This window comes from Colletotrichum acutatum (assembly GCF_030867785.1).
Source record: "Colletotrichum acutatum strain CBS 112980 chromosome Unknown BDZ83scaffold_183, whole genome shotgun sequence".
Classification (NCBI taxonomy): Eukaryota; Fungi; Ascomycota; class Sordariomycetes; order Glomerellales; family Glomerellaceae; genus Colletotrichum; species Colletotrichum acutatum.
In genome coordinates, this window is record NW_026849177.1 from 1 (window position 1) to 25,187 (window position 25,187).

General features: G+C 54.1%; 7 protein-coding genes across 7 annotated transcripts; 4 read left to right on the forward strand and 3 right to left on the reverse strand.

Moving 5' to 3' along the window:
• Positions 1–2,930: 2,930 nt before the first annotated feature.
• Positions 2,931–5,962, forward strand: BDZ83DRAFT_657302 (fungal-specific transcription factor domain-containing protein; the record flags this gene model as incomplete). The annotated part of the gene is made up of 3 exons (XM_060510953.1): positions 2,931–3,438; positions 3,543–4,140; positions 4,192–5,962. 3 exons carry the CDS (start codon positions 2,931–2,933, stop codon positions 5,960–5,962), a joined length of 2,877 nt encoding a protein of 958 aa, XP_060358538.1.
• A 772-nt stretch (positions 5,963–6,734) lies between these two features.
• On the reverse strand, positions 6,735–8,076 carry BDZ83DRAFT_592006 (PLC-like phosphodiesterase; the record flags this gene model as incomplete). Its single annotated transcript, XM_060506497.1, has 3 exons — positions 6,735–7,319; positions 7,412–7,516; positions 7,648–8,076. 3 exons carry the CDS (start codon positions 8,074–8,076, stop codon positions 6,735–6,737), a joined length of 1,119 nt encoding a protein of 372 aa, XP_060358539.1.
• Positions 8,077–9,101: 1,025 nt separating this feature from the next.
• Positions 9,102–11,226, reverse strand: BDZ83DRAFT_144233 (plus-3 domain-containing protein). The gene is made up of 3 exons (XM_060501292.1): positions 10,392–11,226; positions 10,204–10,340; positions 9,102–10,148 (listed from the first exon to the last, which is right to left on the reverse strand). The coding sequence occupies exons 1-3, from the start codon at positions 11,140–11,142 to the stop codon at positions 9,405–9,407; spliced, it is 1,632 nt and encodes a 543-aa protein (XP_060358540.1). The 5' UTR covers positions 11,143–11,226; the 3' UTR covers positions 9,102–9,404.
• A 723-nt stretch (positions 11,227–11,949) lies between these two features.
• Positions 11,950–12,897, forward strand: BDZ83DRAFT_641400 (ubiquinone biosynthesis protein COQ7). Its single transcript, XM_060509554.1, has 2 exons — positions 11,950–12,231; positions 12,283–12,897. The coding sequence occupies exons 1-2, from the start codon at positions 12,031–12,033 to the stop codon at positions 12,814–12,816; spliced, it is 735 nt and encodes a 244-aa protein (XP_060358541.1). The 5' UTR covers positions 11,950–12,030; the 3' UTR covers positions 12,817–12,897.
• A 23-nt stretch (positions 12,898–12,920) lies between these two features.
• Positions 12,921–18,769, reverse strand: BDZ83DRAFT_144240 (uncharacterized protein). Its single transcript, XM_060501293.1, has 2 exons — positions 13,091–18,769; positions 12,921–13,032 (listed from the first exon to the last, which is right to left on the reverse strand). The coding sequence occupies exons 1-2, from the start codon at positions 18,517–18,519 to the stop codon at positions 13,026–13,028; spliced, it is 5,436 nt and encodes a 1,811-aa protein (XP_060358542.1). The 5' UTR covers positions 18,520–18,769; the 3' UTR covers positions 12,921–13,025.
• A 1,487-nt stretch (positions 18,770–20,256) lies between these two features.
• On the forward strand, positions 20,257–22,486 carry BDZ83DRAFT_144260 (tubulin/FtsZ family protein). Its single transcript, XM_060501294.1, has 7 exons — positions 20,257–20,418; positions 20,477–20,517; positions 20,577–20,743; positions 20,796–20,978; positions 21,027–21,320; positions 21,374–21,838; positions 21,894–22,486. The coding sequence occupies exons 1-7, from the start codon at positions 20,411–20,413 to the stop codon at positions 22,122–22,124; spliced, it is 1,389 nt and encodes a 462-aa protein (XP_060358543.1). The 5' UTR covers positions 20,257–20,410; the 3' UTR covers positions 22,125–22,486.
• A 234-nt stretch (positions 22,487–22,720) lies between these two features.
• BDZ83DRAFT_641406 (uncharacterized protein) lies at positions 22,721–23,682 on the forward strand. Its single transcript, XM_060509555.1, has 2 exons — positions 22,721–22,843; positions 22,932–23,682. The coding sequence occupies exon 2, from the start codon at positions 22,961–22,963 to the stop codon at positions 23,228–23,230; it is 270 nt and encodes an 89-aa protein (XP_060358544.1). The 5' UTR covers positions 22,721–22,843; positions 22,932–22,960; the 3' UTR covers positions 23,231–23,682.
• The last annotated feature ends 1,505 nt before the right edge of the window (positions 23,683–25,187 follow it).

The following is a 25,187-nucleotide window of genomic DNA, read 5'->3' on the forward strand; positions in this document are numbered from 1 at the left end:
TTTTGCAATTGCGGTTCCGCAAAGATAGCGTGGTTTCCTTCCATCCCCAACGCCAACGGCGTCGACGGTGTGACACTTTTGGATGGGGGGATCCGTTTTTGGCGGACTCACGTTTACCGACTAGCTGGCGCCAGTTTCAATATCAGCGGGTCTTTTCATTGCATCACAGAAGCGTCACTCGAGTCAAGACGTCGGGGACTCGGGCGCGTTCAGACTTCAAAGTGACATTGGAGCATTCAGTCATCTCGGAATCTGTTTGGAGCCTGCCTGGTCGAGCCAGATTTCGAAGGGCAGTGTCACTTTGTGCGCTGCGATATGTACACATATTGGCTTGCGGGCCGGTTTGATCAGAAAACGACTTTGGTCAGTATGAGAGGCCGTGACGTTGGAAACTACCTAGGCGTCATCTCTCAATGACGATATGCCAATAGGTGCCAACAGGTCAGATAGCGAAAATCTCGTCGATCGCAAAAAGATCCGGTAGTTTAGTCGTGGCTCGCCTGTGTTTATTGGCTGCTCACCGCAAGGTCGGGGCCAATATTGACGACTATCACTGCCGCGCACGCTCAGACTCGATAGGCCTTGAAGAGCGCTGGAGAGGTGAAGAATTAGTCCAGTTTGCGTGGCAGGCGTGGGCCAAGCAGCTTTCGTCCCAGGCGGCGAATCATTCGGGCCACCAGTAACGAGAAACCGATCGTCGACTGGGGGGTGATCCAATCCGATATGGATATATGGCGAGAATGGGGGGCCCCGGAACCAGTGTAACGGCACCAGGGGCCTTGCCCCGGATTTCTCCCTGCGCCCCAGTTCGAAACCCAGGTGCCTCTTTCCTTTTCCCCAGAATCCAGTGGGCTGTTCCTACTTTTGCCGAACATCAAAGTCGCAAGCTGGTCTAGGTATCGGTTGTTTCTTTGTTCCCGAATCTTGCCCTGGACGGCGAGGCGATAGAAAGGTAAAACCTGGGGAAGATGCGAGATGGGTGGTGGCGGAAAGGAGTGGTTGGCTGGGTTGGTTGGAGCGACGCGGCATGAAGTAGGTATGGAATGGACGACTCGCGAGGAGACGCTTGCGCATGACACTGGGCTGACAACGGAGCGGAAACTCTGGGGGCGGATCCGCCCCGCGTCCAAAATGGTCTAGAGCTTTCCTTTCCGTCAGGTTGTCGTAGGCGCCTATTGACTTTTGAGGTCTCTGGAGAGACCGGATGGTCTGAAGAATGGAGGACTGAAGTTGGCGAAGTGGTCAGCTGCTTCTAAGGACTCGGGTGGTGCCATATCTGCGTCTGCTTAGCTGCTTTTGAAGGGCTGAATGGCGAGGAGATGAAGAGAGCGATGCTGTTTCCCAGAGATACGGTACGATGGCAGGGCACGCCAGCGCGTGCTTGCGCGGGGTATTGTGCTTTGGCGACGCTGTCAGGCTGCGGGCATAACAGCACATCGGCACATATCATGTCGTCGCATGGCGTTGATGGACACGTTTATCGTGGCGGACAAAAGCATGGTGGTGTGCTTCTGTTCGGCTTCTGGCTTCCATTCGGGCTGGCGCCTGTTTCTAGAGGTTACCTTAGATCTTGTCATTGCTGGCTGGCTACCTTGGGTGGCACCTACCACCTCACCAAGCGGCCATATCAGGAAATGTACTTTGGAAGACCTGAGAAATGAAGTACTCGTACTTCACTCTGCGGTCTAGCGAGCTGGGTGGTATACAATTACCAGCTGGTGATTGGCTCCCCCTCAATCTACCTTACCTTAGCGTGCATTTGTATCGTTTCCCACCTCACCCCAACTTTTTCCCAACACCAGCGCCGGCGCGAGGGCCACCCGGCAGACCCTGGGCAGCTCTTCCCCCAGATTTCTGTCCCTTCGAGGGCCCCTCGCTTACACTACACAGCAAGGCACTGGCCAGCGATGCAGATTATCCAGTGCGAGAGCCGGCCCGGGGTCCACCAGTACCTCCCGTCTCCTCAGGTACTTTCCCTCAACAGCGGCGCCTCGCCAGAACCAGGAGCAGTAAGGTACTCCACTCAGTGTCAGCCGTAATCGACGGGACGACAGGCAGCTCATCAATTCTGTACATTCCAATAAGGAAACGGATGGCTGTTTCTACCTTGGATTCGTGGCGTCGCCCCGGTCCCGCAGAGCGTCCACGGGGTCTCATTCTAGGTAGGTGGTACTGTACTTGTAGCCTAGTGTACTGAACCTAAGGCAGGCAGGTACCTTACCGTCCCCATCTCCCCACGATTCATCTTGTACCGTGTTCCTAGCAGCAAATCCTTTCAGTGTGGTGTACTGCGTCCAGCGGCCAGCGGCCAGCGTTCCCAGTCGTTTTGCCCATTTTGCTACTAAGAGACTCCACAGTCTCACCTCCCTCTCCCCCACGACTATCTTCCACTTCTTCTTTCCCTTTTTCCCTCACACACACCCCGACTCCGCCCTCCGACCCGGCATCTCTATTGTTCTTCGTCTTTCTCGACCTTGCAACTCATTCTACCTATTATAGGTACAGCTCACCCGCCGCTTCCGAGTTATCCAACAGACCAAATTTCCACTCTTCTCCTTTTGTTTCTGTTGTCATCTTTGCCATCTCATTTGGGAAGATCGGTGTTCTCGCGGCCCTGCTTTCTTAGTGACTAAAGATACCAACCACCTGCAACAACCCCCAACGAAAACGACGATTTACTAAACTACCCGGCCATCATCCTGAGGAGGACCTGTGACTCATCTATATACGAACACTCAAACTATCGTGCGCCCGTCCAAAATACTCGAGAGAGCCAACCAACGACGAATTCAAAGAACAGAAAAAGCCACCGCCGAAGCCTCCGAGGCTGACCTAGTCGACGCCAGTCATCCGTTTTGAATTGCCCATAGCCGGATAAACCACCAGAAAGGAACACTGAAACGTAGAAAACAGAGGGCAACACCGCCACCATGCCTGGAATATTACCCATGAAGGTGATCAAGGTGGGCACCAGCTCGCAAAGCCGCATAGCACAGGCCTGCGACCGATGCCGGAGCAAGAAGATTCGTTGCGACGGAATCAGGCCAACATGCTCGCAATGCTCCAACGTGGGCTTCGAGTGCCGCACGAGCGACAAGCTGAGCCGTCGCGCATTCCCCCGCGGATACACAGAGTCCCTCGAGGAGCGCGTGCGTCAGCTGGAAACCGAAGTCAGGGAGTTGAAGGACTTGTTGGACGAGAAGGACGAAAAGATTGACATGTTGTCGAGGATGCACGGGAATCACAGCCATACGACCATGCGCAGCCCTTCCATCGCGGCATCGGCGCATTCACCGGCCTCGGCATCGGACGGTAGAAAGGACGCAGGGGCGCCGGCCAAGGAAGATACTTTCCGCGTGCAGGCGTCGCCGTTGTTACTCGGCGTCGAGAATTCGGATTCATACTTTATGGGCCCTTCCAGCGGCCGTGCCTTTATCGGTTCGTACCGCCCTTCTTCGTACCCGTTCGTCCCGCCTACCGGGGAGGCGGTCCGAGCGACGTAGATATAGACCAGCGAGATTTTTGGCTAACATGGAGAACAGAGGCTTTCAAGCGCAAGATGCAAGAAAGTGGCAAGTCGTGCTCAGATTTCAACCCGGAAGCGTTTCTGCATATCCAGGGGTGCCATCCCCTGACACCAAAATCGCCTGATCAATCGCTCAAGGTGCCCCCGCGTCTGTTCTCAGATCGCTGCGTCAACGTTTACTTCCAAGAGTGGGCTCCCTTATTCCCCGTCTTGCACAAGCCGACATTCCTTCACATCTATGAGGAGTTCGTATCAGACCCGGAAAAGGTCAAGAACAACCACAAAATTGCACAGCTGTACCTTGTCTTTGGCATCGCGGCACTGGGTAGCGACCAGCCTGATCTCGAGCAGATCGCGGCATGCGAGCAACAGTGGCAGCGAGCTGTCGAAGCCGTCCTCATGGAGAACACTATGGTCACCCTACAATGTCTTGAGTTGGCTCTATTGTACTGCATTGTGAGGGCCGACTACAAGCGCTTGCAGCACTACAAGGGCATTGCGGTTGGCTTGTCCCACCGCCTCGGCCTCCACCAGAGCCAGAAACGCTTCTCCTTCGGCGCACTCACTATTGAGACCCGCAAGAAGGTGTTCTGGACTCTGTACACATTGGATTGGTGAGTATCATTACCTCAAGTTCAAGTGCGAACTTTGACTAACGGCTGCAGCTTCTCTGGTGCTATTCTTGGACTGCCGAAACTGCTTAAGGAGGATGAGATCCACACTGAGTATCCTTCAGACACTGACGACGAGTACGTCACGGAGAAGGGCTTCCAGCCAACGCTCCCTGGTGAATATACGCGCTTGTCGAGCGCGCTCGCTCTCTTCCGCTGTTGCCGAATCCTCGCCAAGGTGATGGAGAAGAACTACCCCGCCGCCACTTCTCACGAGCTGTCGCTGCAGTCAATGTCTGCCATGGAGGCTGAGCTCGACGAATGGAACGAGTCACTCCCGACACATCTCAAGCTTACCTTTAAGCAAGACAAGCCCTCGACCGATGTAACCGGAAGCCGGTCGCCATTGCTTGCTCTCGCTTACTACTACACCAAGATCCTCATCTACCGCCCTGCCGTTGGCTCCTCGCTCGGTCGCAAGGCCGCGCCTGCTCTGATCTCCATTGGCGAGTCCAGCAAGCACGTTGTTCAAATTGTGCAGCTGCTTGAGGAGCGCAGCATGACCTTCTCCTTCTGTCTCAATAAGACGGACACTCTGGTTCTCTGCGGCATGACCCTCATGTACCAGAGCTTCGAGCTCAAGCCGGAAAGCAAGATGCTAAAGGACGTTGAGCGCCTCGTCAACAGCGTTCTCCATATTCTCACAAAGGCCAAGGCACCCGGCTCCTTCGATCTCAAGCGTGTGGCCGGCCTGCTCATTCGACTCGACGAGCAGAACCTGCCCACTCTACCACAGGGGACACCCGAAGCATCTGCGTCCATGCCCGCACCGCAAAGGGCTTCGCCGCCTGCGCCAGCGACCAAGAAAAAGTCTCCTCAACGGACTCTGGGTCGTCTTCCGAGCGCCGCTGCTAGCGAGAGTGACTTGATTCAGCAACAGGAGAAGATGCGGCGGATGACCATGCCTAGCATTCAGAACCGCCCAGAACTTTACCGGTCCCGTTCGAAACCGTCTTTTGACAGTCTGCAACAGCAAGATGTCCCCGCGCGGCGGGATCAGCGTCTTTCCATGTCGCAAATCACAAGCCGCATCCGCACGTCCTCCAAGCAGAACCTCGACTATCTGTCTTTGAACAGCACACCAAACGGCTCGACACCTCCATCGCCAACCACAGCCCGTTTACACCAGCACATCCTCGCCGCGGCGCACCAGAGTCTCTACGCACAGCAGCAGCAGCAGCAACAACAACAACAACAACAACAACAACAACAACAACAACAACAACAACAACAACAACAACAACAACAACAACAACAACAACAACAACAACAACAACAACAACAACAACAACAACAACAACAACAACAACAACAGCAACAACAACAACAGCAACAACAACATCAGCCACAGCAACCACAAAAGGTGTCTGGAGTATCGTCCTCTGAATGGGAGGCCCTTCTCGGCTCCATGGACGGCGGTCTCAACAATGTCTACGACGCAATCTACGGCGGCGGGGGCGGCGCCATCTCCAACATAGGAGAGACGCCCGCATCATCGTCGACAGGGTTGGACAGCTGGAGCCCTGACAGCTGGGACCTGGCCAACTTCAATCTCGGCGACTTTGGAACGAACCCGGCACCGCCGCAGAGTGTGTTGAGTGTCAGCGAGGAGAGCTTGTCCTCGGGCGAGGACCTGGCGACGAGTGATTTGAATCTGAGTGTCAGCAGTTTGGAGTACCGGAACGCGTTGCTCGCGTCTTGTAGCGGGAATGGGAACAATGACGGGTTGTTTTTGGACGGACTTGATGGGAATTACGGACTTTAAGCGAGGGGAGTGTTTCTCGACGGCGTGATTCAGGAGGGTTCAAATAGCGACGGCTTTGTCTTTTGTAAGGGGGTTTACTTTGAGGGTTTTATATATCTGAACGGACAGATGGAAATGGGAAATGGGAAACTTAGCAAGCTCTTGAACATGAATATTGGTTCTCTCTTGATATTCTGAAAGGAAATCCTGGTCGTATGATTACCTGGTAGATTTTCATTCCTTCTCCTTGGTCGAGGCCATATATAGGCTCTGCCTAAGGATTGTCTCCTGCAATGCTCACTTTCACTCTGAGGAGAGGAGTTATCCTCTCTCTAACTATGTCTGAGGAGGGCCTCGAACCTGTCGTTGCCCTTGATGCCATCTTCCGAAGCTGCGCAATGCCTGTATACCATATCCTGCTTCCATGCAGAACCGTAACGTTGGCCGGGGCTGGCGAGAAGTTCAAAGTCTAGAGGAACATGTGTGTGCGTTTTGTCGCGTTCTACGCTACCTTGTAATCCTATCCACATGGCTCGTATCCTACATTGGGTAGGGTAATTAATGCCATCTTTGTGCTCCCTCTGCCTCTCGCTATGTGGGCAAACTACTTTGCTCTAAACATTCATCATAGTCACCATCCCACCGGGCTCTACTCTCTCCCTATGAGTGTAACGCTCTCGGGCCATTTCCCTCCTCCTTCGCAGTCTTTTTCTATCCCACGAGATTCTGTCATACTGGAATGCTTCTCAAAGCCGAGCAAACAAAATAACGTTCCGAGCTCTCTCCCTCCATCTCAGAGCTTCAACGCCTTGGCGGCCTTTGGCCCCGGCCCCACAACCCCGAACCGCGCGACGAGCATCAGGATGGGCGTAAACACCGCCACGAGGACCTGGATCCCCGCCACCTCGAGATACAACCTCGCCGTCCTCTTCCACGTCCCGTCGCGCACCCGGCCCGTCCGCCTAGCCGCCCTCGCCTTTTCGTCTGCGTCTGCGTCTGCCTCTCGCTCTCCCAGCGCCTGCTGTCCCGGCGTGGAGGACGTAGACGTAGATACCCCCTCCCCTTTACCCTGCCACCGCCTACAAACCTCCCTAAACAACTCCGGATCGTCCGTAATCACACCGTCCGCTCCCGCGCGAATACTCCACTCCATCCACTCCTCGTCATTCACCGTCCAGACGAACAGCTGCCGCCGATTCTTCTTTACATCCCTGATGAATAATTTGCCGACGGGCCCGACGAGGGACTTTTGAAACATGTTGAAGGAGAGGTTCGGCTGTTTCGGCGTGAGGAAGTTGCGGGCGTAGAGCGGGGACCAGGAGATGAGGGAGATTGGGTAGTTGGGTAGGATTGTGCGAACGTGGGTGATGTAGGGTTGCTTTGGGCCATGAGTTAGTTAGTGGCCACTTGTTTTGGGGTTTGCTCTTTTGTGAAAGATGTGGTGAGGACTGATAAAGGGGTCCAACTTACGTTCCAGCATCCGAATACTATCCTCTCGTTCCACGGCACGGGGCCCGGCGTGGAGGCCAGGACGTCGGCTACGCGGCCGAGGAGTTCTGCCGGAGGGTCGTCGGTCTATACGAGTTGATCAAAGTCAGCTCTTCATCTTCGTCTTCCCAGCAACGCACCCTCTCGGTACGCCTCCTCTGCAAAACCCCTACACCCAAATCTCAACGCAGCGGCCCAGCGCATCCGGAAAGCCATACCTTGATATCAAGCAAAACCCAAACCCCCTCCCTCCCCTCCTCCGCCAACAACCCCAATAGATCCTCCAGCCTCGGCATCCTCTGCTTCGGCTCCCTCACCGTCTCGAGCGTCTTCAAATACTCCCAATCACACTCGTTGATCTTCTTGTCCTCGATCCCAAAACACCGCTTCAGGTTCCCGTCGTGGGAGAGCACGACGACGCCGTCGCGCGAGAGGTGCAGGTCCGTCTCGAGGGCGTGGGCGCCCGCCTCGTCGAGGGCGGCACGGAAGGCGAGGAGGGTGTTTTCGGGATATTGGGCTTTGAAGCCGCGGTGGGCTATTGCTTGGGGCAGCTGTGCACCGCCGCGGTCGCCGCCCCGGGTTGGTTTGGTGGTGAGTGGGAGAGCGGATGTAAAGTGTGCTGTGGTGTCGGGGCTTTTGTTAGCCATTGGCACCTTGGGGCGGAAATGTGTAATTCAGAGGAAAAAAGAAAGAGGATAGATTGTACCTGACGGGCTGGAGGACTCATCCCCTAAGAGGGGTTTCGTTTCGGGAGTCATTGCAGCTGCTGCTGGATATCCTCGTTGTCGCATCTAGAGGTCTAATGGTATGTGGGAGGCTGCGTCTTCTATGAACGAACGGCTCGGCCTAGTGTGAAGCACTCTTGTCTAACGAGATGGTGGTCTATGAGCGCAAGTGGCCGAATGGGGTGTTAAGGACAAACGTAGGCGCTGGAGGAGGGAGAGAAGTAAAGGTTCATCAGTCTACGTGATTTCAACGACGAAACGACGACATTCTTCCACAGTGGTAGAGAGGGAAGAAGAAGTGAAGAGTCATCAACTAATGGACGTAATGTAGTTGTCGCATACTCTAGCGCACACGCACTCGGGGAGCTTTAGAGGTCTCGAAGACTTAACCCCGTAAAAGCCGCGCGCGGTAATCGTGGGTCAATTTCAAAGGAACGCGCGCTGGTGTTGACGACGACGACGAACATGAGAATTGGACGCCCAAGGTAGGAAAGATTATGAGACCAGACGTACAGCTAGCTGCCTCACCTTACCTTACGTAGCTGGCGGGGTGCCTCGGAGCAATTCGAATGCGGTCGTGCCGGTTCAGCATCCCCCCACGTGCAGAGGCCCAATGCGCGCCGACGGGGCCTGCTGCGGTGTGCCTTGCCATGAAGCTTAACCCGGGCGGGGTGGGAACTTGGGATGGTCTTCCGCCTGTATTATCCGTTCGAATCCATAGGTATTACATACTGAGGTGGGCCGGCGCATCCACTACCCCGCAGCTCACCCAGCATGCCACCAAACCAGCGGCGCGGGGCGAGACGTTAAGTCCGACCCCGCGGTAGGCGAGTCTGCAGTAGCGTCCCGCGTACCCGTTCTCTTCCAGGTTCACTTAGGTAGAGAGACGGGAATCAATGGGCCTCATGCCCAGGATACGACCATTGGAACAAATTGGGCTACTGAGGTAGGTGAGATTACGGCTGAGAAGTAATGGTATCGACGAATGCTTGCGCAGCCTGTTTCATTCTTGTCTGCTCTATCGTGTCGATTACTTCGCTCATGCAAGAGAGCCTTGCCAAAACGCCTTTTTTTTCTACTCTACAGCTACTGCGCTGGAAAGGTGCAATATGATGTCGGGCCTCTGTACCCGTAGACTCTCTTGTGCCCCTTTATAATAACTTTTGTAGCAACCTACCACAGTCCCCAGCTAGGTCAAATCCTTCCCTTCGCATTCAGGCAAACATTTTCTGCCACAAAACAGAACGTCTCTAGTCAATGTCAATGTCAATATCGAGATCTAGGGACCCGATAATGTCATCATCCATGAGCGGCTTGTGAATCGTCGGGATGCCCTTCTTCTCCTGGTTTGCAGCCTGCAGCTTGACCAAGTTGGGCAAAAAGTTCTTCTCCTGGGCTCCCATCTTGGGCGTGCCATTGGCAGGTGTGCTCGCGTTACTGTCCTTCGCCTTCTTGCTGCCCGTGTCGTTGGCATCGTGGATGAACTTTGCCTTGGTCCGCAACCGCCGCGACAAATCGTTCTTGATGTCCTCGCCTCTCTCCAGCGCCGCCTCCAACTTGCGCGCCTCAGCCTTCTCCTTGAGCTGTGCTCTCCTAACGTTCTCGGCGTTCTCCAGCCGGCGTTGGCGGTTGATGTTAGCTAACCGGTCCTGCTGGGATGTTGCGCTGGGCTTAGACGAGGTCTCGCTAAGGCTCGTCTTGAACGCCAATACGTTCGTCTTGAGGTCGTCGAGTTGTTCCTGCAAGTCCTCTGCCTTTCTGGTGTTCCCCTGGGCGCGAGCGACCTCGATGTCTTGGGCGAGGCGCTCGCGCAGCTTGGGGTCGAACTTCTTGCGGAGAGCGGCCTTGCGCTGGATGCGCTCATCAATCTCGGTGGTGGAAAGATGGTACGCGATGAGCGCGTTGATGTCGTCAATCTTATCCATGAGGGTCTTCTTCTTGGGCCATGCCAGGCCCTCAGACTGAATGACCTTTTCGTATCGATTGTATTCGCGCTACATCAGTCAGTTGGGCGCCCTCCGGTACAGAGCGTCTGAAGTGTAAACTTACCTCGGTAAATGGCCGATCTGACAGGAAGATGAATGGGAACGGCCGCTCCGCCTTGCCATGAGCTGCCAGAACATATTGGTCGGTCACAAAGGCACCACTAGGACCGGTCATGGCGTATGGCTTGCCAACCGTGATGGCTGTAAAACGTCAGCATCTTGTCAGCAACAACACCTCAGGGGCGAACTGACATTGAATGCGCGCCATGCGATACTCGTCCTGGCCCGTCTTGGGGTCAGGACCGATACTGATACGGACGTAGCATCCGATCATAGTCGTCTCGAAACTGGGGTGGAAGCAGTGCTCCGCGAAGCGACTCTTTCCGACGCGAATGCGCTCGAAATCCCGAATGTCTGGAGGCGGCAACTCGCGCGCGACAATCTCGTCCTCCGGCGATCGTGACTTGCGGTGCCGGCGGCGTTGATTCTCCTCGTAATCGCCTCCCTCGTCGCTGTCGTCTTGGTAGTCGTCGCGCGGCGATCTGATTCCCTTGCGCTCCTCCTCGCGACGGCGTATGCGGTCGACCTTTTCCGCACGCGCGCGACGCAGCTCATCTATCGCTGACGTCTTGCCGTCGGTACGCGGCCGTGTTATCGTGCGCGATTCATCGTCAAGGTCGGCGGTGTCGGCACTGCGCTTCTTGAGCTTCTGCTTCTTCTCCTCATTCTCCTGCTTGCTGACGAGCTGTCGCAGCATGCGATTCTGTCTGTGGCGCTCAATCTCGGCCTGTCGCTCTGCCAACAGTGATTCTCTCTCGACTTCGCGCATGGCCATCACCATCTCCTTTTCGGCGCGACTTTTGAACATGCCGTCGATCGGGTACTTATCCTCCTCATCATCGTCTTGGCCCGCCCTATGCGGCTCGGCCTCGGAGTCGGACTCGTCCATGGCGGCGGATCCTATCGAGTTGGGGCTACCGGGTGCTGAGGAGCTGAGGCGCATTGTCAGTAATGCGAATGACAGGTAATGCAATGTAAAGCCAATGTTGCGCGCGCGATGATGAGCTGAGAGGTTGAGATCCAAGGGGTCGAGGGTGAAGCTCAAGGTTGGTGGAATTACTCAGGTGTAAAGGTCGGAATGCGCCTGGGTATATTACGAAACGGGAGAAACTTACGCCTCTCCTTCTTCTTCTGAGTCGCCCCCTCCAGCGCGCTTCTTCACTTTTGCAGCAGACTTTTTGGCAGCTGCCTTGGGCGGTGGTGACGCGGATTGCGCCCTACTCTCCACCTCGGACATCACCTCCTCCTCTTCCTCGTCAGAGGACTCTCCGCCTCCGGCGAGAGCCAAAAGCTCGTCATCAATATCGGCCATGGTGAGTTACGGTCGGGTATTCGACCTAGGGGCTGGAAGCTCTTTCAGGCAGCTATGCCGGGTGAATCAAGTGATTCAAGGCCGATCGCTCGGTTTACGCAATTGGTTATCGATGCAAGAAATAGACACGATGACTATGAGTCGCAAAAAGATGGAATTGCTTTGTCGATTGGGTATAGAAAGGTGAATGGTCGGGGGATGGTCGCTGGCGATTGAGTGGTAAGGTTGTTAGAGTAAGAACTCGAAAGTCTGGCTCCTATTCACAGCCTTGGGCCATTGTCGTTGCGAGCGCGTGCCTGATTGGCTCAGCTATGTCATTTGTCTGCACAGGGGTGGAGCAGTCGGAGCGTCGGCCTGTGCCCATCCGACATGCCCATCGGCCAACCAATCAACGCTATCAAAGGCTTCGGCATCCACAGGGTCTAGTCGTTCGATGTCATTGACATCTTCCATTTGCCTTCGGCCGAGTTTGTGCACCGAGTACCTTGGGGGTCTTGTTCACCTACAGAAAATCGCACAATGGCTTCAGTAAGATCAATTTTAAGGCCCTGCTGCGGCATCGCAAGGATTGGAGCGCAGAACGCGTATGCGCCGGGTGTTTGCGTCTCGCGCAGAGAGCTATCCGGCACTTCCAATGCTCAGGCCGAAGCAAAAGGTGCAGGATCGCCGCCCCGGCGAAAGCCCCTGACCCAAGAGCAGCGGGATTTCTTGTCTTCTGCAGTAAGTTGTGCAATTGTGTGCAGTTAGGAAATCCATACTAACTTTGTCCAGCTACGAGTCAATCAAGCTGGAGAACTGGCTGCCACCCGAATCTACACAGCTCAGACCCCACCGATCGTCAACCGACACCCGCACCTTCGACCTCTCATGGCACACATGTACGACCAAGAAGAGGGCCACCTCAATACGTTTAACGCCCTCATTCACAAACATCGCGTTCGACCGACTGCGCTTTACCCTCTGTGGCAGCTCATGTCAACTGGGTTGGGCTGGAGTACCGCAGTAATGGGTCGCGAAGCGGCCATGGCATGCACAGAGGCCGTCGAGACGGAAATCGGCGATCACTACAACAACCAAATCAGAACCCTCATCGAGATGGTTACAGAGTGGGAAGCTGAAGGCTACGATGTGGGCCCTGAGTTCACCGATCTTATAAAGACACTGCGGCGGATCCGCGACGAAGAACTAGAGCACCTGGACCACGCTGTTGAGCATGACGCCAAGAAGGCTGAGCCGCACTGGTTGCTCACCGGCGTGATCCGGGCGGGTTGCAAAGGCGCCATCTGGGTAAGTGAGAAGGTGTAATAAAGGCTGTAATTTAACAATGTGTACAATACATGTAAAAACAAGGGCCGAAGCCATACGAATAGAAACAATACAGTGAAAGTACCCGTGACGCCAAGATGCTCCTCCCTGACTCCATCCTGTGCATCGATGTATCATGTAATGGTTCAGCCATACAGAGAGGTTTTATCCAGCAGGTCCATGAGACCGTTCTGAATTGTGTATGACACCTAGTTGCTGCAATGGATGTTAGCATTGGACTGGGTGCGTGCAGGGATGGTAGAGGGAGACTTACTAGATTTGAAGCGGCGCGACACCGTCCACCTGGAATCCCCAGTTGCCGTTTTGTTCTTCAGTCAGGAGCCAATCATATGGGAAGTTGACGACATGCCCCTGAATCATGCTGAGCAGTTCCTCTGCTTCGGCCCGCCCAAGCACCTCTTCGGGCGGCATGCCGCGCCGGCTGCCCTTAGTAGTGGCCCGTCGGCGGCGTCTAACCGACCCTTGGGCTTGTTGAGCTGGAATGCTCACATCCCTCGAAGGTGGCTTCTCTAGAGGAGAGAAGGTTGTTCTTCTTTCCCTACTCTTCTCTCGTGCTGGTTCTAACATGGTGGCGTCAGCGGCAGGGCCTGGTTCAAAGGCCGGGAAGGGAACGTCTCCAGCAGGAAGAATGGGCGATGGGTCATCCTGTGGGCGCTTTGATGATGCCGACACGTCTGTGTTGAGGTTGAGCCCGCCTCGGGAACCTGGGTGCTCGCTCTTCTCGTTGAGGTTGTTATCATCATCCGCCGGGATGACAATTCTAGGGTGGTTCGAGTGGTTGGTCTTGAGGTGCAGCTTCTCTTCCGTCTTGTCCGCCACAGCACTCGCAATAGCTCCGGGGCCTGGCGCGCCCATACCGGCGCCACCTCCGCTGACGGGTGTTTGGTGACGGTTCAAGTTGGGGTCTCCGTCATCGGTCTTGGTTTGACCCTCCATACTCTGTCTAAACCTCTCCGTGTAGGACACAGCCTCTCGGTAATCAGGCCATGTGAGTACTTCTGAATCAGGCATGCATCTGAAGACGCGGCGGTACAGCTTCGTGTTATTCTCAGCGACCCTGTTCCAGATGTCGTCAAAGAAGGTTGAGTTCACTGGGTCACGCATGCAATCCTTATCAATGTGCGCTTGTCTGATGTCGGCAGCCAGGGGATGCAATGGCCCATTGGTCGGCTGGCCACTCTGGTCCAAGTGAACAGGGGGCCCGCCAATGTCAGTATCGTCCACAGCAGGTAGTGTGGGGAGCCCAGCCGTGCGAGGCAGGCCGAGTTGGTCTGTAGTCCGTCTGTTGAGAGCTGGTATCGGCGGCAGGGCATCGTTGCTGACTCCGCCCTCCTCTTCCGTGTGATGATCAGCCGATGGCTTGCGTTCGTGAGGTTGCATCGGCGATTGTAAAGTGCCTTTTCCTTCAGAGTTCACATTGTTGACAAGGACCTCACGGCCATTGATAATGACAGAGTCTCTTCCTCGATCAAGACCGAGCTGGGCTGCTTCCTTCCAGTGGTCTTTACCAAAACCGGCGACTTCCAGATCGTGTGCTTCGTTGCCTGTTACACGGTCGTCGCGGTCCTTGCCCTTGTCTGAAGAGGACACTGACGACGCTTCCTCGGCTGCCGCTTCCGCCTCTGCGGCATCATGGTTAAAGCTCGCAGCCTGTCCTGGCATTGCTGGCTTGCTCGGTTTGCTGGCTGACTGCGGTGCGCTCGGCCCTGCGACAGGAGGTGACTCTGCTTCCTCGTCGTAAATCTGATCCATCTCTGCCTCGTACTCGGCCTGGCGATCCATTTCAGCCTGCCTTTCCTCCTCCAGGATTTCGTCCACATCCAAGCCAAGATGCTCTCGCATCAGGCGGAGTCGCAACGTGTGCGCGAACCGACCAACTTGGTAAGGTCTGCCTGCCATTGTTGACCAGATCATGTCGGTGTCTCGCACAACAGCAGCAAGCTCGGAGTCACGACTTCCAAGCATGGACCGCTCGTTGATGTTGGCGGAACCGATAAGCGCAACACGGTCGTCTACCACGATGCATTTGGCATGGATGTAAAGCTGCTCGGTAACCAAAGCATTTCTGGGGCCAATCTTGCCCCACTGCCGCAGACTGTAGAATTGAATATACTCTTCAGGTTCGATACCGGCAGCACGAAGACGTTCGAAGATCGATCCCTCACCACGGCAGATACTGCGGTATTGACACTGCAGAATGAGACGAACACTGGTACCCTCTTGTTCATCGACAGTGTTTTGGAAGCCAGGCATGAGAGGGATGACAATGCATGCCTTCCAGTCCTCATCATTCTCATGAGCTCTGATGATGCGTTCGACAAGCGCATCACCAATGCGATTGACAATCTTTGTGTTGAACGCTTCCGTACTCGTGATGAAGAACTGGTTCTCAATGTAAACGAAATGGTCGGAATCCTCAATCATCTTGACGTAGGCGTTCTGGATACTGCACTCAACGTGCTCGATTCCTAGGGACCAGTTGGCGGATGACCTCAAGATCTGAACTTCGCAGGTACCCGTCAGCCCAAGGGCGTCGAGCTCATGCATTTTCACATCAGGAGGCGGCAGCAAAAACGGCAAAGGACGGGTCGTCTTCCTGCCTCTCTTGACGTAGTTCCAGCGTTGGACGAAGTGTCTCGTCAAATCTCGGGCTGGCTGGCCAACAACTTGCATAGCAATGTCGTGCCACGGCATTCGGGGAACCTTGCTTCTATCGTACATCTCTTCGTACGGCTCATCGAGTTTGAAGAAATCTTGAACACGGGGATTCGAATAGTCCTTTCCGGGGAAGAGCTGGCAATGCTCGGCATCCTTTGGCTGCTCGCTGTGCTCGAAACCTGTCGGCTTGTCGTCTGTAATCGGATGCTGAGGGCAATCCCAACGGCCAAAACACAAGTCGATGCCACCGACGAACGCGACATCGTGGTCGACGATACAAAGCTTTTCATGGTGGGCGAAGAAAAACTGGTTCTTCTTGAACTGATTGGGAGACCGCTGGACGAAGATGTTCGGGTGGAGGTTCAAGAGTGAATACTTGGTGTACTCAGAGTCGATCGGAATAGCAGCTTCGACGTTGCGATAGACAATGATGAAGATTTTGACACCCTCTCGGGCCTTTCGCTGCAGGAGTCGATCCAAACGCCACTTCTGGCTGATAGCGGCTGGTCGACGCATATAAAGCTCGGGACTGAGCCACCAATCATGAATGTAAATCACGTCTCGGGCCATGCTGATCGCACGAGATACGTTCCACATGTAATCTCTGCCGTCTACAAGCCACTGCGCAAATACGCCATTTCGAACTGGAGAGAAGCTGTCGAAGCGATTCGTGTCATACCACTTAGTCTGCTTGAGCATCTCTGCTATTGAGTCTTCGAACTGCTTCATGATATGTTGGTTTCTTGAAAACAACTTGACCTTTCGCTCAGCTGTATGCAGTGTCAGTGTGTGGTGCTTCTCAGCATCGCCTTCTTCTGCCAGGTCGATCTCCTTCTCCTCGGCCTTGGTCTTTCCCTTGGACAACTGTTTCAATGTGCTTTTCTTGGAAACAATGCGAAACTTGGAGTCCACGAGGTAGACGTCGTAGACGCTCATCTTCTCTGGTGATTCGACACATACGATGTAGCTAGAGCGCACAAGGAACCACTTGCGACTATGGCGAGCAATGACCTTCTTTGGTGTCAAGACTCGACGGAAATCCATGCCTTTGGAGGATTGGATGTGCAAGTAGCACTCTTTGCCATGATAGCTACCTTCAGCAGCCAGACGCACTCCTAGAGCAGACAGCTCCAAGAACTTGCAAAGACGGTTACTGTCCGCACGGAACATCAACCACCGAATCATGTCCTGGAGATACTTTTCAAGGACCCTTCTTTGGCGCTCAAAGTATCGTTTACGAGCCTGAACCTGGTCGATCTGGTTCTCGCCGCCCGAGTCTCCGGGTTCAGTAAATCCGGTCGATTTCCTACGCATACCGAGCATGCCGAGGCGGGACTTCTTCCTAACTCCAGGGCCAGCTCGACCGCCTTCCCATTCGCTTGCTGTACCCTCTCCTGCGGTACCCTCAGCAGCAGTTCCTTCGCCGGCGGTGACCTCTCCCAGATCATCGCCCCGAATGCTTGCGTCATCTTCGTCCTCGCTGTCATCCTTATTACGGGCACTGCGAAGATAGGGGAAGGCGCCCCAGGGGAACTTGGGCATTTTGGGTCGGGCTCCTACATCGGCGCGTCCATGCAAGTACTTATCGTTGCTCATCGCAAGCTTGTATCGTACGTGGAGGTTGTAGATGTCTTTCAGAGTCCTGATGATAACCCATTTCATTCGGCTCGGGCCGCTGCCGTACTCGAGGTCCATTGTGAAAACCCAATGCCGCTCGCTGTCGTCGTCGGACTCGGGTTGACTATCAGTAATACGCAAGCGCACTTGTTCGAGAAGGACAGGAATTCGCTTATTGCCATGCTCATCCCTTTGGATCATGCTGGCCAACATGAGAACGGCGGGTGCTCCGGCTCGCAGCTCTGCCATGAGCTCTGCCGACTTTGCGAAATCAAAACGATCCTCTTTCTTCTGCCTAAGGAGCTTCAAGGTGTTCTTGACGTATTTCCAAGTCGATGCTCGTTCGCTGCCAAAGAAGGGTCTTTTGGGCGTGATCGCGTCTCCATCGGATACTCCGCCTCCACCAAGGACAGTTATGCGACGGACGTGGCCCATTCTTCTACCTCCAGGGCTCTCAGTGCCATCTCCGGTGTTCTTGCGAGACCGTATCCATGAGGGGCCCGCAAGCTGGTCTCGTCCTTCACCTTCCGACATGCCGTGTTGCTGCTCGGGGTGGTCTGGCATACTCAAGCGCCTTCGCAGACCCATCCGGCCGTAACCGACGGGCGAGTCTGGGCCGGGTAGATGCCGCAGGTTGGGGGTACTCGGGACAGACATCTGTTGCTTTTTTGACCGGCGCATTCTCCTCTTCTTCTTGGGCTTGACAGCATCCGATGTGGCTCCCTCATCAGCCGTCTCCTCAACGTCTGCATCAGCATCGCTGCCACCATCTTCATCTAGTGTCCGAGGTATTCTTGACCTGAACTGGCCGGTGGTGGGCGAGCTACCCATGGACGGCGGCGTGCCGTTATCGTTCAGGTTACCGGAGCTGCTGGTCTTGAGGGTCTGCATGCTACCAGAGCCGGTGAGCTGCTTTAGTTTAGAAATGAAGGCAGAGCCAATGGACTTTCCGCCGTCGTCCCATGATGGCTGCCGCGAATGGCTTGCGGGGGCTTCCAGGACCTGATCCGTTCTGGCAAATTGTACACTTCTGCGATCGGTCGGTGAAGCTGGCTCAGGGGAATATGTATCGTATTCGGGCATCACGGGCAGACCGCCAGGAGTCTGACGTACGCTATCGGTGGAGTTGAGGGTTGGGAGCTGCGGCCGCCTTCCGTCGTTAACGGGTGACACGCTGTCATGAGGTGCTCCCCCATTGATGTAATCTCGTGCTTCCACCGTGGAATCGATCGGGGTATGCGTGTCTTTTGGCGTCGGGAGATCCTTCGGGGGGGGAGCTGGAGGGCCATCTTTCGGCGGAGGAGCTGGAGGAGCAATCGACTCTGGCTGGCTCGTGATGGCAGGCGATGCCGCGCGAGGGCTTCTTGTCATTGGGGAGACCGAATCATCTCGTCTCGAGTCCGTCATTGCGACGGGAAATTCGGGAGGGTGTAGAAGTAGGAGACGAGTCGAGGGTAGGTCGAGGCTTCAAGGAAGTCGGCTCGCGAAATTGAGGTGTGTAGGCCGTGGATCGGTGTGAACACCTCAAGCATGGCTTTCTCGGCGAAGTAAAAATGAGAGACAGCAGCCCAACAAGGGGTCGGGCTTGCGTTTGCAAGATCAAGTCGAGGGGTGGTCGGGGCTGATGTCTTATAATCGCGGTCGAGACAATCAGACACACCCGTCGGTGAGAGGCTCGAGGGCGAGAAGCTAAAGCGAGACAACAACGGCGCTCGTGGTCGATTACCGGCAGCTGCTCCAAAATCCGGCTGACGGGTTTGGCGAGAAACAACACCTTCCAAAGAATGAAATGTAGCAGCAACCAAAAAGAAGGTTGGGCTGGGGGTGTGCTTCTGCAAGTCCTGCAGGGTTGATGGAAGATCGGTTTCGTTGCAGTTGAGCACCTTGAATCTTTGGACCTGCTAAGACTCAGGTATCTTCCGTACGGATAGGCGGGCACACTGCAGACAACCTCAGATCCTCGAGACCAGGAACCTTGGGGCTGTCGCAGTTTTGGGGGAGACAGGGAGGGCAATGGAGTGCAGTGAAAGGTAAGGGAGGGACCAGGACCAGTGATCCCTGTGACGGCCTGCAAATCCCCAGCAAGTTGCAACGTTGGTGGAGGGCGAGGCTTAATTGCTTCTTTGGCTCCGAGCCAATGGGCGCCAATAGGGGCGCGAATAAGGGGGGGTGAACAGGGGGAATGACCCAGCGGCTCCCTCCCGGGGCGTGCCACCTTAGTCCGATGTCACGCCCAAATCTTCAGTGGCCCCCTGCGCTATTTGGGCGCGGTGCAGCAGATGGAGCTTCCATTGACATTTGACACCGAATCCGCGGTTGAACAACCTCCTCATTGAGGGATAGGCATTGATTTTCTGCCCGTCTCTGCCGTTTCGGTTCCATGTGACTTGTCTGTGGTCGTCTCCCGCTTGGATCAATCCAGAGATGAGATGCTTGAGAGGGAGCTAAGGCGCAGAAAAGGACGGGAATGGACTGAGCTCCTACATTAGATGTAAGTAGTGTACTTGAGCCCTACAGGGGCCCGTTTCTGCCCAGATTACGTCCTAAGCCAAACTTTCATCGACTGTGCGACCACGAAATGACCACAATTACAGACGACGCAATTCCCGCAATTATGGATCGACAGCTTTGATTATACGCCTGTTGCGCGCATATGGCATGTCCGGGCCGTGGGGGCGTTCAATAGGGGTTCGGATAGATCTGAGACGTGGGCATCCAAGATATGTCATTATTGTCGGGATAGCGGTGCTTGATTATCTGCCAAACGCAAGGAGAAGAGGCGTGGCTGGCAAATACGTGACCACAGGGCCGCGTAGCTTTAGATGGAAAGGTATCCTCATCAACGAATGACATCCGCACCCAGGCACTTCAACCCTTGGTGCGGGCGTGGGATCCGAGGAAAAGTCCGTTATTCGCTTCGGATTGAGAGAGGCCGCCGAGACCCATTGCGGAGGAACAAGGCCAAGGGACAAAGAACGAGCGTGTAGACCCTGACTAGACAGTCCGCGTGGGCTGTTTCACTGTGAATGAAAGAATGGAGAATTGGGGATCCATCATTTGAGTCTCCCATCTCTCAAGATGTGGCTTAAAATTTGATGTGTGGCACCTACTGTACTACCGTTTGCGAGCAACCTCAGTGTACCACCACTCTCTGTCCCTGCCTTACGTAACGCACTCAGAGCGCGTCTCGCGCATCTTCTTATCGATAAGCTCTCACCGTCGCGTCCAACATCACAGCTTGCGGAAGGTCACTGATTCTGGAGCCTAACATCGCCAAAGCCGCCGTCACATTGCAAAGATGCCAAGGTATGTTTCGCAAGCCTCTCTTGACCTGCCCTGACCTCATTCTGACTACGTTTAATAGGGAAATTATTACGGTCCAGGCCGGACAATGCGGCAACAGCAGTCAGTTTATCCCACCAAACAGAGCATCAGTCGTGCGGAATGGAGCTAATGCCAGACAGTTGGAAGCCAATTCTGGCAGCAGCTTTGTCAGGAGCATGGCATCAACCAGGACGGAAATCTAGAGGACTTTGCTACTGAAGGTGGCGATCGCAAAGACGTCTTTTACTACCAGAGCGACGACACACGATACATTCCGCGAGCTATCCTGGTCGATCTAGAGCCAAGGGTACGTCGACGAGTTCGTGCGAGAGACCGTACTCTTGCTAATTGAGCTATAGGTCATACAAGGCATTCAAAGTGGCCCCTACAAGAACATCTACAACCCCGAGAACTTTTATGTCGGCAAAAATGGAGTTGGTGCTGCGAACAACTGGGGTGATGGTTATCAGACTGGCGAAGTGGTCTACGAAGACATTATGGAGATGATCGACCGCGAGGCTGATGGCAGCGACTCTCTAGAAGTACGTGCAACGTTGTATTATTCGTGCGACCCTTGCTGATCGTCTCAGGGCTTCATGATGCTGCACTCGATCGCGGGAGGTACCGGCTCTGGTCTGGGCTCCTTTCTCCTCGAGCGGCTCAACGACCGGTTCCCCAAAAAGATCATCCAGACATACTCCGTCTTCCCTGATACCACAAACGCGGGAGATGTCGTCGTTCATCCTTACAACAGTGTTCTCGCCATGAGGAGGTTAACGCAAAATGCCGACTCAGTGGTGGTTCTAGACAACGGAGCACTATCACGCATCGCAGCCGACAGGTTACACGTTCAGGAGCCCTCGTTTGCTCAAACAAATCAACTGGTAGGAAATATGCTCTCATGGTCGAGGCTCACAGACTGACTTGGGCAACGCAGGTATCGACTGTCATGTCAGCAAGCACCACAACTCTCAGATACCCAGGTTACATGCACAACGATCTGGTCAGCATTTTGGCCTCGTTGATACCCACGCCTCGCTGCCATTTCTTGATGACAGCATACACACCATTCACAGGCGATCAGGTAGAGCAGGCTAAGACGGTACGGAAGACGACAGTACTGGACGTCATGCGGAGACTACTGCAGCCCAAGAACCGCATGGTCTCTACTCAACCGGGAAAGAAGAGCTGCTACATTTCCATTCTGAACGTCATTCAGGGCGAAGTGGATCCGACAGACGTTCACAAGAGTTTGCTGAGAATCCGGGAACGACGACTAGCGACCTTTATCCCATGGGGACCGGCCAGCATTCAAGTCGCCCTCACAAAGCGGAGCCCCTACATCCCAATGGCCCACCGCGTCAGTGGATTGATGCTGGCAAATCACACAAGCATCGCAACTGTAAGTTTCACGATCTTGGCCCTGGTACGCGCCTGCTTTGCTAATGGATTCCTAGCTCTTCAAGAGAATCCTAAGACAATACGACGGTATGCGGAAGCGTAATGCCTTCATGGAAGGTTACAAGAAGACGGCGCCTTTTGCTGAGAACCTGGACGAATTCGACGAGGCCCGCGAGGTTGTGTCAGACTTAATCCAAGAGTATGAGGCGGCGGAGGACTCCGACTACCTGAACCCCGACACCGGTGACAAGGCGACTTCAGCTGAAACGGACAAGAGAATGGGCTAGAATAGTCGGCAGTGGTAAAAGGGAAAGGTTGGCAGTTAGTACAGGGCTGGGAGATGGCAGGGGAGGATCAAAACGTCGACATGGCTATGACGGCATCTGCATCTGCACTTTGGGAAAAGGAACAGACCGGCTCTATGGTTGGCTTTGCTGGGACTCTGGGAGTAAGGCGTTCAAGGACGGGTGACAGAAGCTGACGAAAAAAGCCCACTCAGCCGATACCAACAACCCCTCAATAAACTTGCATTTGATTGAGGAAAACGCTCTGTTCATACCCAGGCACCACTTGGACCCTCAATTCCGAGTAGCCCTTTTGCCTCATCGAAGCATCTGGAGCTTTTGCTCCTGGCCAATTTGTGTCATTGATCGCCCATTCGCCATTCATGCCCAAAAGTGTTGTTAGATGTTCTCCACTTCCCGCGACAATCGTCGATGAACGTCAATGGTTCTCCACTGATTCCGCGCAAAGAGCCGCAATTGCACCTGCTTGACGTAATTGACGTCAGCGTCCGTAAAGGCTCCGAAAGCTCAGGCCTGGCCAACTTGGAGCTCATCCTCCTCCAGCTTTGCATATAAGAGTCTCTGTTGATGCTCGATGAAGAAGTTGTGTTTTCTTATCCTCATCACACATCAAGCAATCACAAAACAAGCCAACCATCAAAGTCACAGCACCAGTGACTTCTATCAAACTTAAAAAAATCCCTGTCGACGAATCAACTACAGTGAGCTACATTCCCTGCACCCCGACCGTTAAGGCCCCCAGCCAATAGCACCCACAGATCATGGCACGCTAACTTGTATTTTTTCTAGCGATCTTCTTTCAAACAACTACCGCCAAAATGACCCAGTCCAAGGCCGATAAGATCAGCGAGGTCCAGTCCAACCTCCCCCTCCCCGAGCAGCCCCCCGTCGCCTCCGACTGGCAATCCGCCGACGCCACAAAGGTCAACGTCGGCAGCGGCGGTGATGCCGAGACGACTGTTGGCACTGGCACCGGCGCCACCTCCGGTCTGAGAGGTCCCGCCTCCAAGGCCAACGAGGACCTCAGCAACGTCGGTCGTCAGGCTACCGAGGGCCTGAGCGGTGTCCCCAAGGATGCTGCGAAATAAGAACATTTTCTAGGAAACTTGTTAAGCGATGGATATACCAAAGATTGATACTGGATGGATGGGCGAACGCTTTTGTATTACTAGAGAGTACGGCATGATATGAGTAAATGACATGGGCATGACATGCCTTTACCGACAACGCGATGTTCGTTCCGTGATGGCCAGAAATCGATGTAGGTTCAAACGGTGAGAATATACGTCTGAACTTGAGATTGTTGCATGGGGACTTCTTCCTGTGACGGATGAGATCTTGAGTGATTCCTGGCAGCTCATCATGCCATTTGGGACATCTCCGACTTGGCGTGATCCCGTGGCATGCGTCACTGAATTGCAAAATCTGGATTTAGACGATAGACATTGGACATAGCATCGCCAACTCTTTACGCCAGTCCCGTCTAAATTGAACTAGCAACTCCATTTTGGGATATAGCTCCTCCATAAATATATGATGCATGGTTATGAGGTTACACACTCTAGCAACGTATGCTCCTAGTCTAGCCACAACTGCTGCTCTTTCTTTTCTACATTGCAACTTGCAAATTTCGGTGTCTTCTTATGTGACCAGTGTCTCTCTTTCCCATCTCTTGTAGTGCCATAGTTGTTGAAAGGTTGTTCCTGAATGATGGGTATATCCAGGGCAAAAACCTTAAGCAAGGGACGCCCTTCCCCATGATGATAAAATTCATTCCCGTAGAAGTTCATATCAGCACAGCGTTGTTATTTTCGATTGCCCCAAACCTTCAAAGAAATCTGCACTCTTATGAGGAGAGCCTTTTATCACGCAGCCCTCTCTCAGGTACGAGAAATGGCTCTCATCAGTTAAAGAACATACTGTTCAAATACCTTATATGTGGCCATTCTTGCAGCTTGGTTATCCGTGCCTGCGCTTTCTGCGCTTTTATTTCACAAACAAGTAGCAGGTACTGACTCCAGTCTGTTCCTGCTTCATGGAATCTTGTCATGTGCTCTTGCTACCTCTGGTTCCCGCTTCTATCCCCCGCCCCTTCCACTGGCCTGCTCACTTACTCCATCCCGGAGTAAGACTTCTTTCCAAGTCATACAGACAGCCCGGCTATCTACCTAAGGCAAGAACTGTTTGTTTTTCCCTCTTGCCCTAAAACGGCCTGCCCCAGGTACTGTTGCCATCCATCCACTTCTCTCTTTCCTTCTGCTTCCTCAAAAACACCCACATCCTGAAAATCTTCCACACCACAACACGCATCCCACCGGGGCAAATATTGCCATCACTATCACTCACTTATTTTCTCCTGTACCACTCGAGTAAAACTTCACACTAGGCTTCTGTCTTACGTCTTCTTTACGTCGATTCCCATCAGGGACGGCATCTACGAATCCTTAACCAGCAGGAAAGGTCCAAGAATCTCCAGCGGTAAGTCTCCAGCAAGCTGACCTTCTACTGCCGTTTTCATCTGTCACTCGTCATTTTGCCGTGATCATCACCACTGCCACTTCTTTCCTTACCCTCCACTTGTTTCCTGATTGGCATCTCAATTCTGCGCCTGCTCTACAACTTTCTCGGGGCAAAAAACGGCGGGCAGCACGACCATCTTGGGTGCTCAACCCTTTCTGACAGATATATATCTGAACGCCAGAACCAAACCACGACATCAAACTAGCGAAAATCTCAGATTGACTTTCAGTTTGCCTGCAAACATGGGATCCTGGGACACCGACAGGAAGGCGGACAAAATGCCCAGTCATCGCCTCCAGGCAGCGTCTTCGTCACTGACCAATGAAGAACTGGTCCAGCGTGCAATGATGGTTAGTAGTTGCTTTTGCATCTGGAACTCGTTCTTACTGTGTGTGACTGACATTGAGAAGGCCGACCTCGGTATGGACCGAATCAATGAGTTGCCTCTCGACGACACCCCGAAAAGGCATGTTATACCGCCGCGTGCCCGCCGCGCTCCTGCGAACGTGGAGAATACCGAGGCTC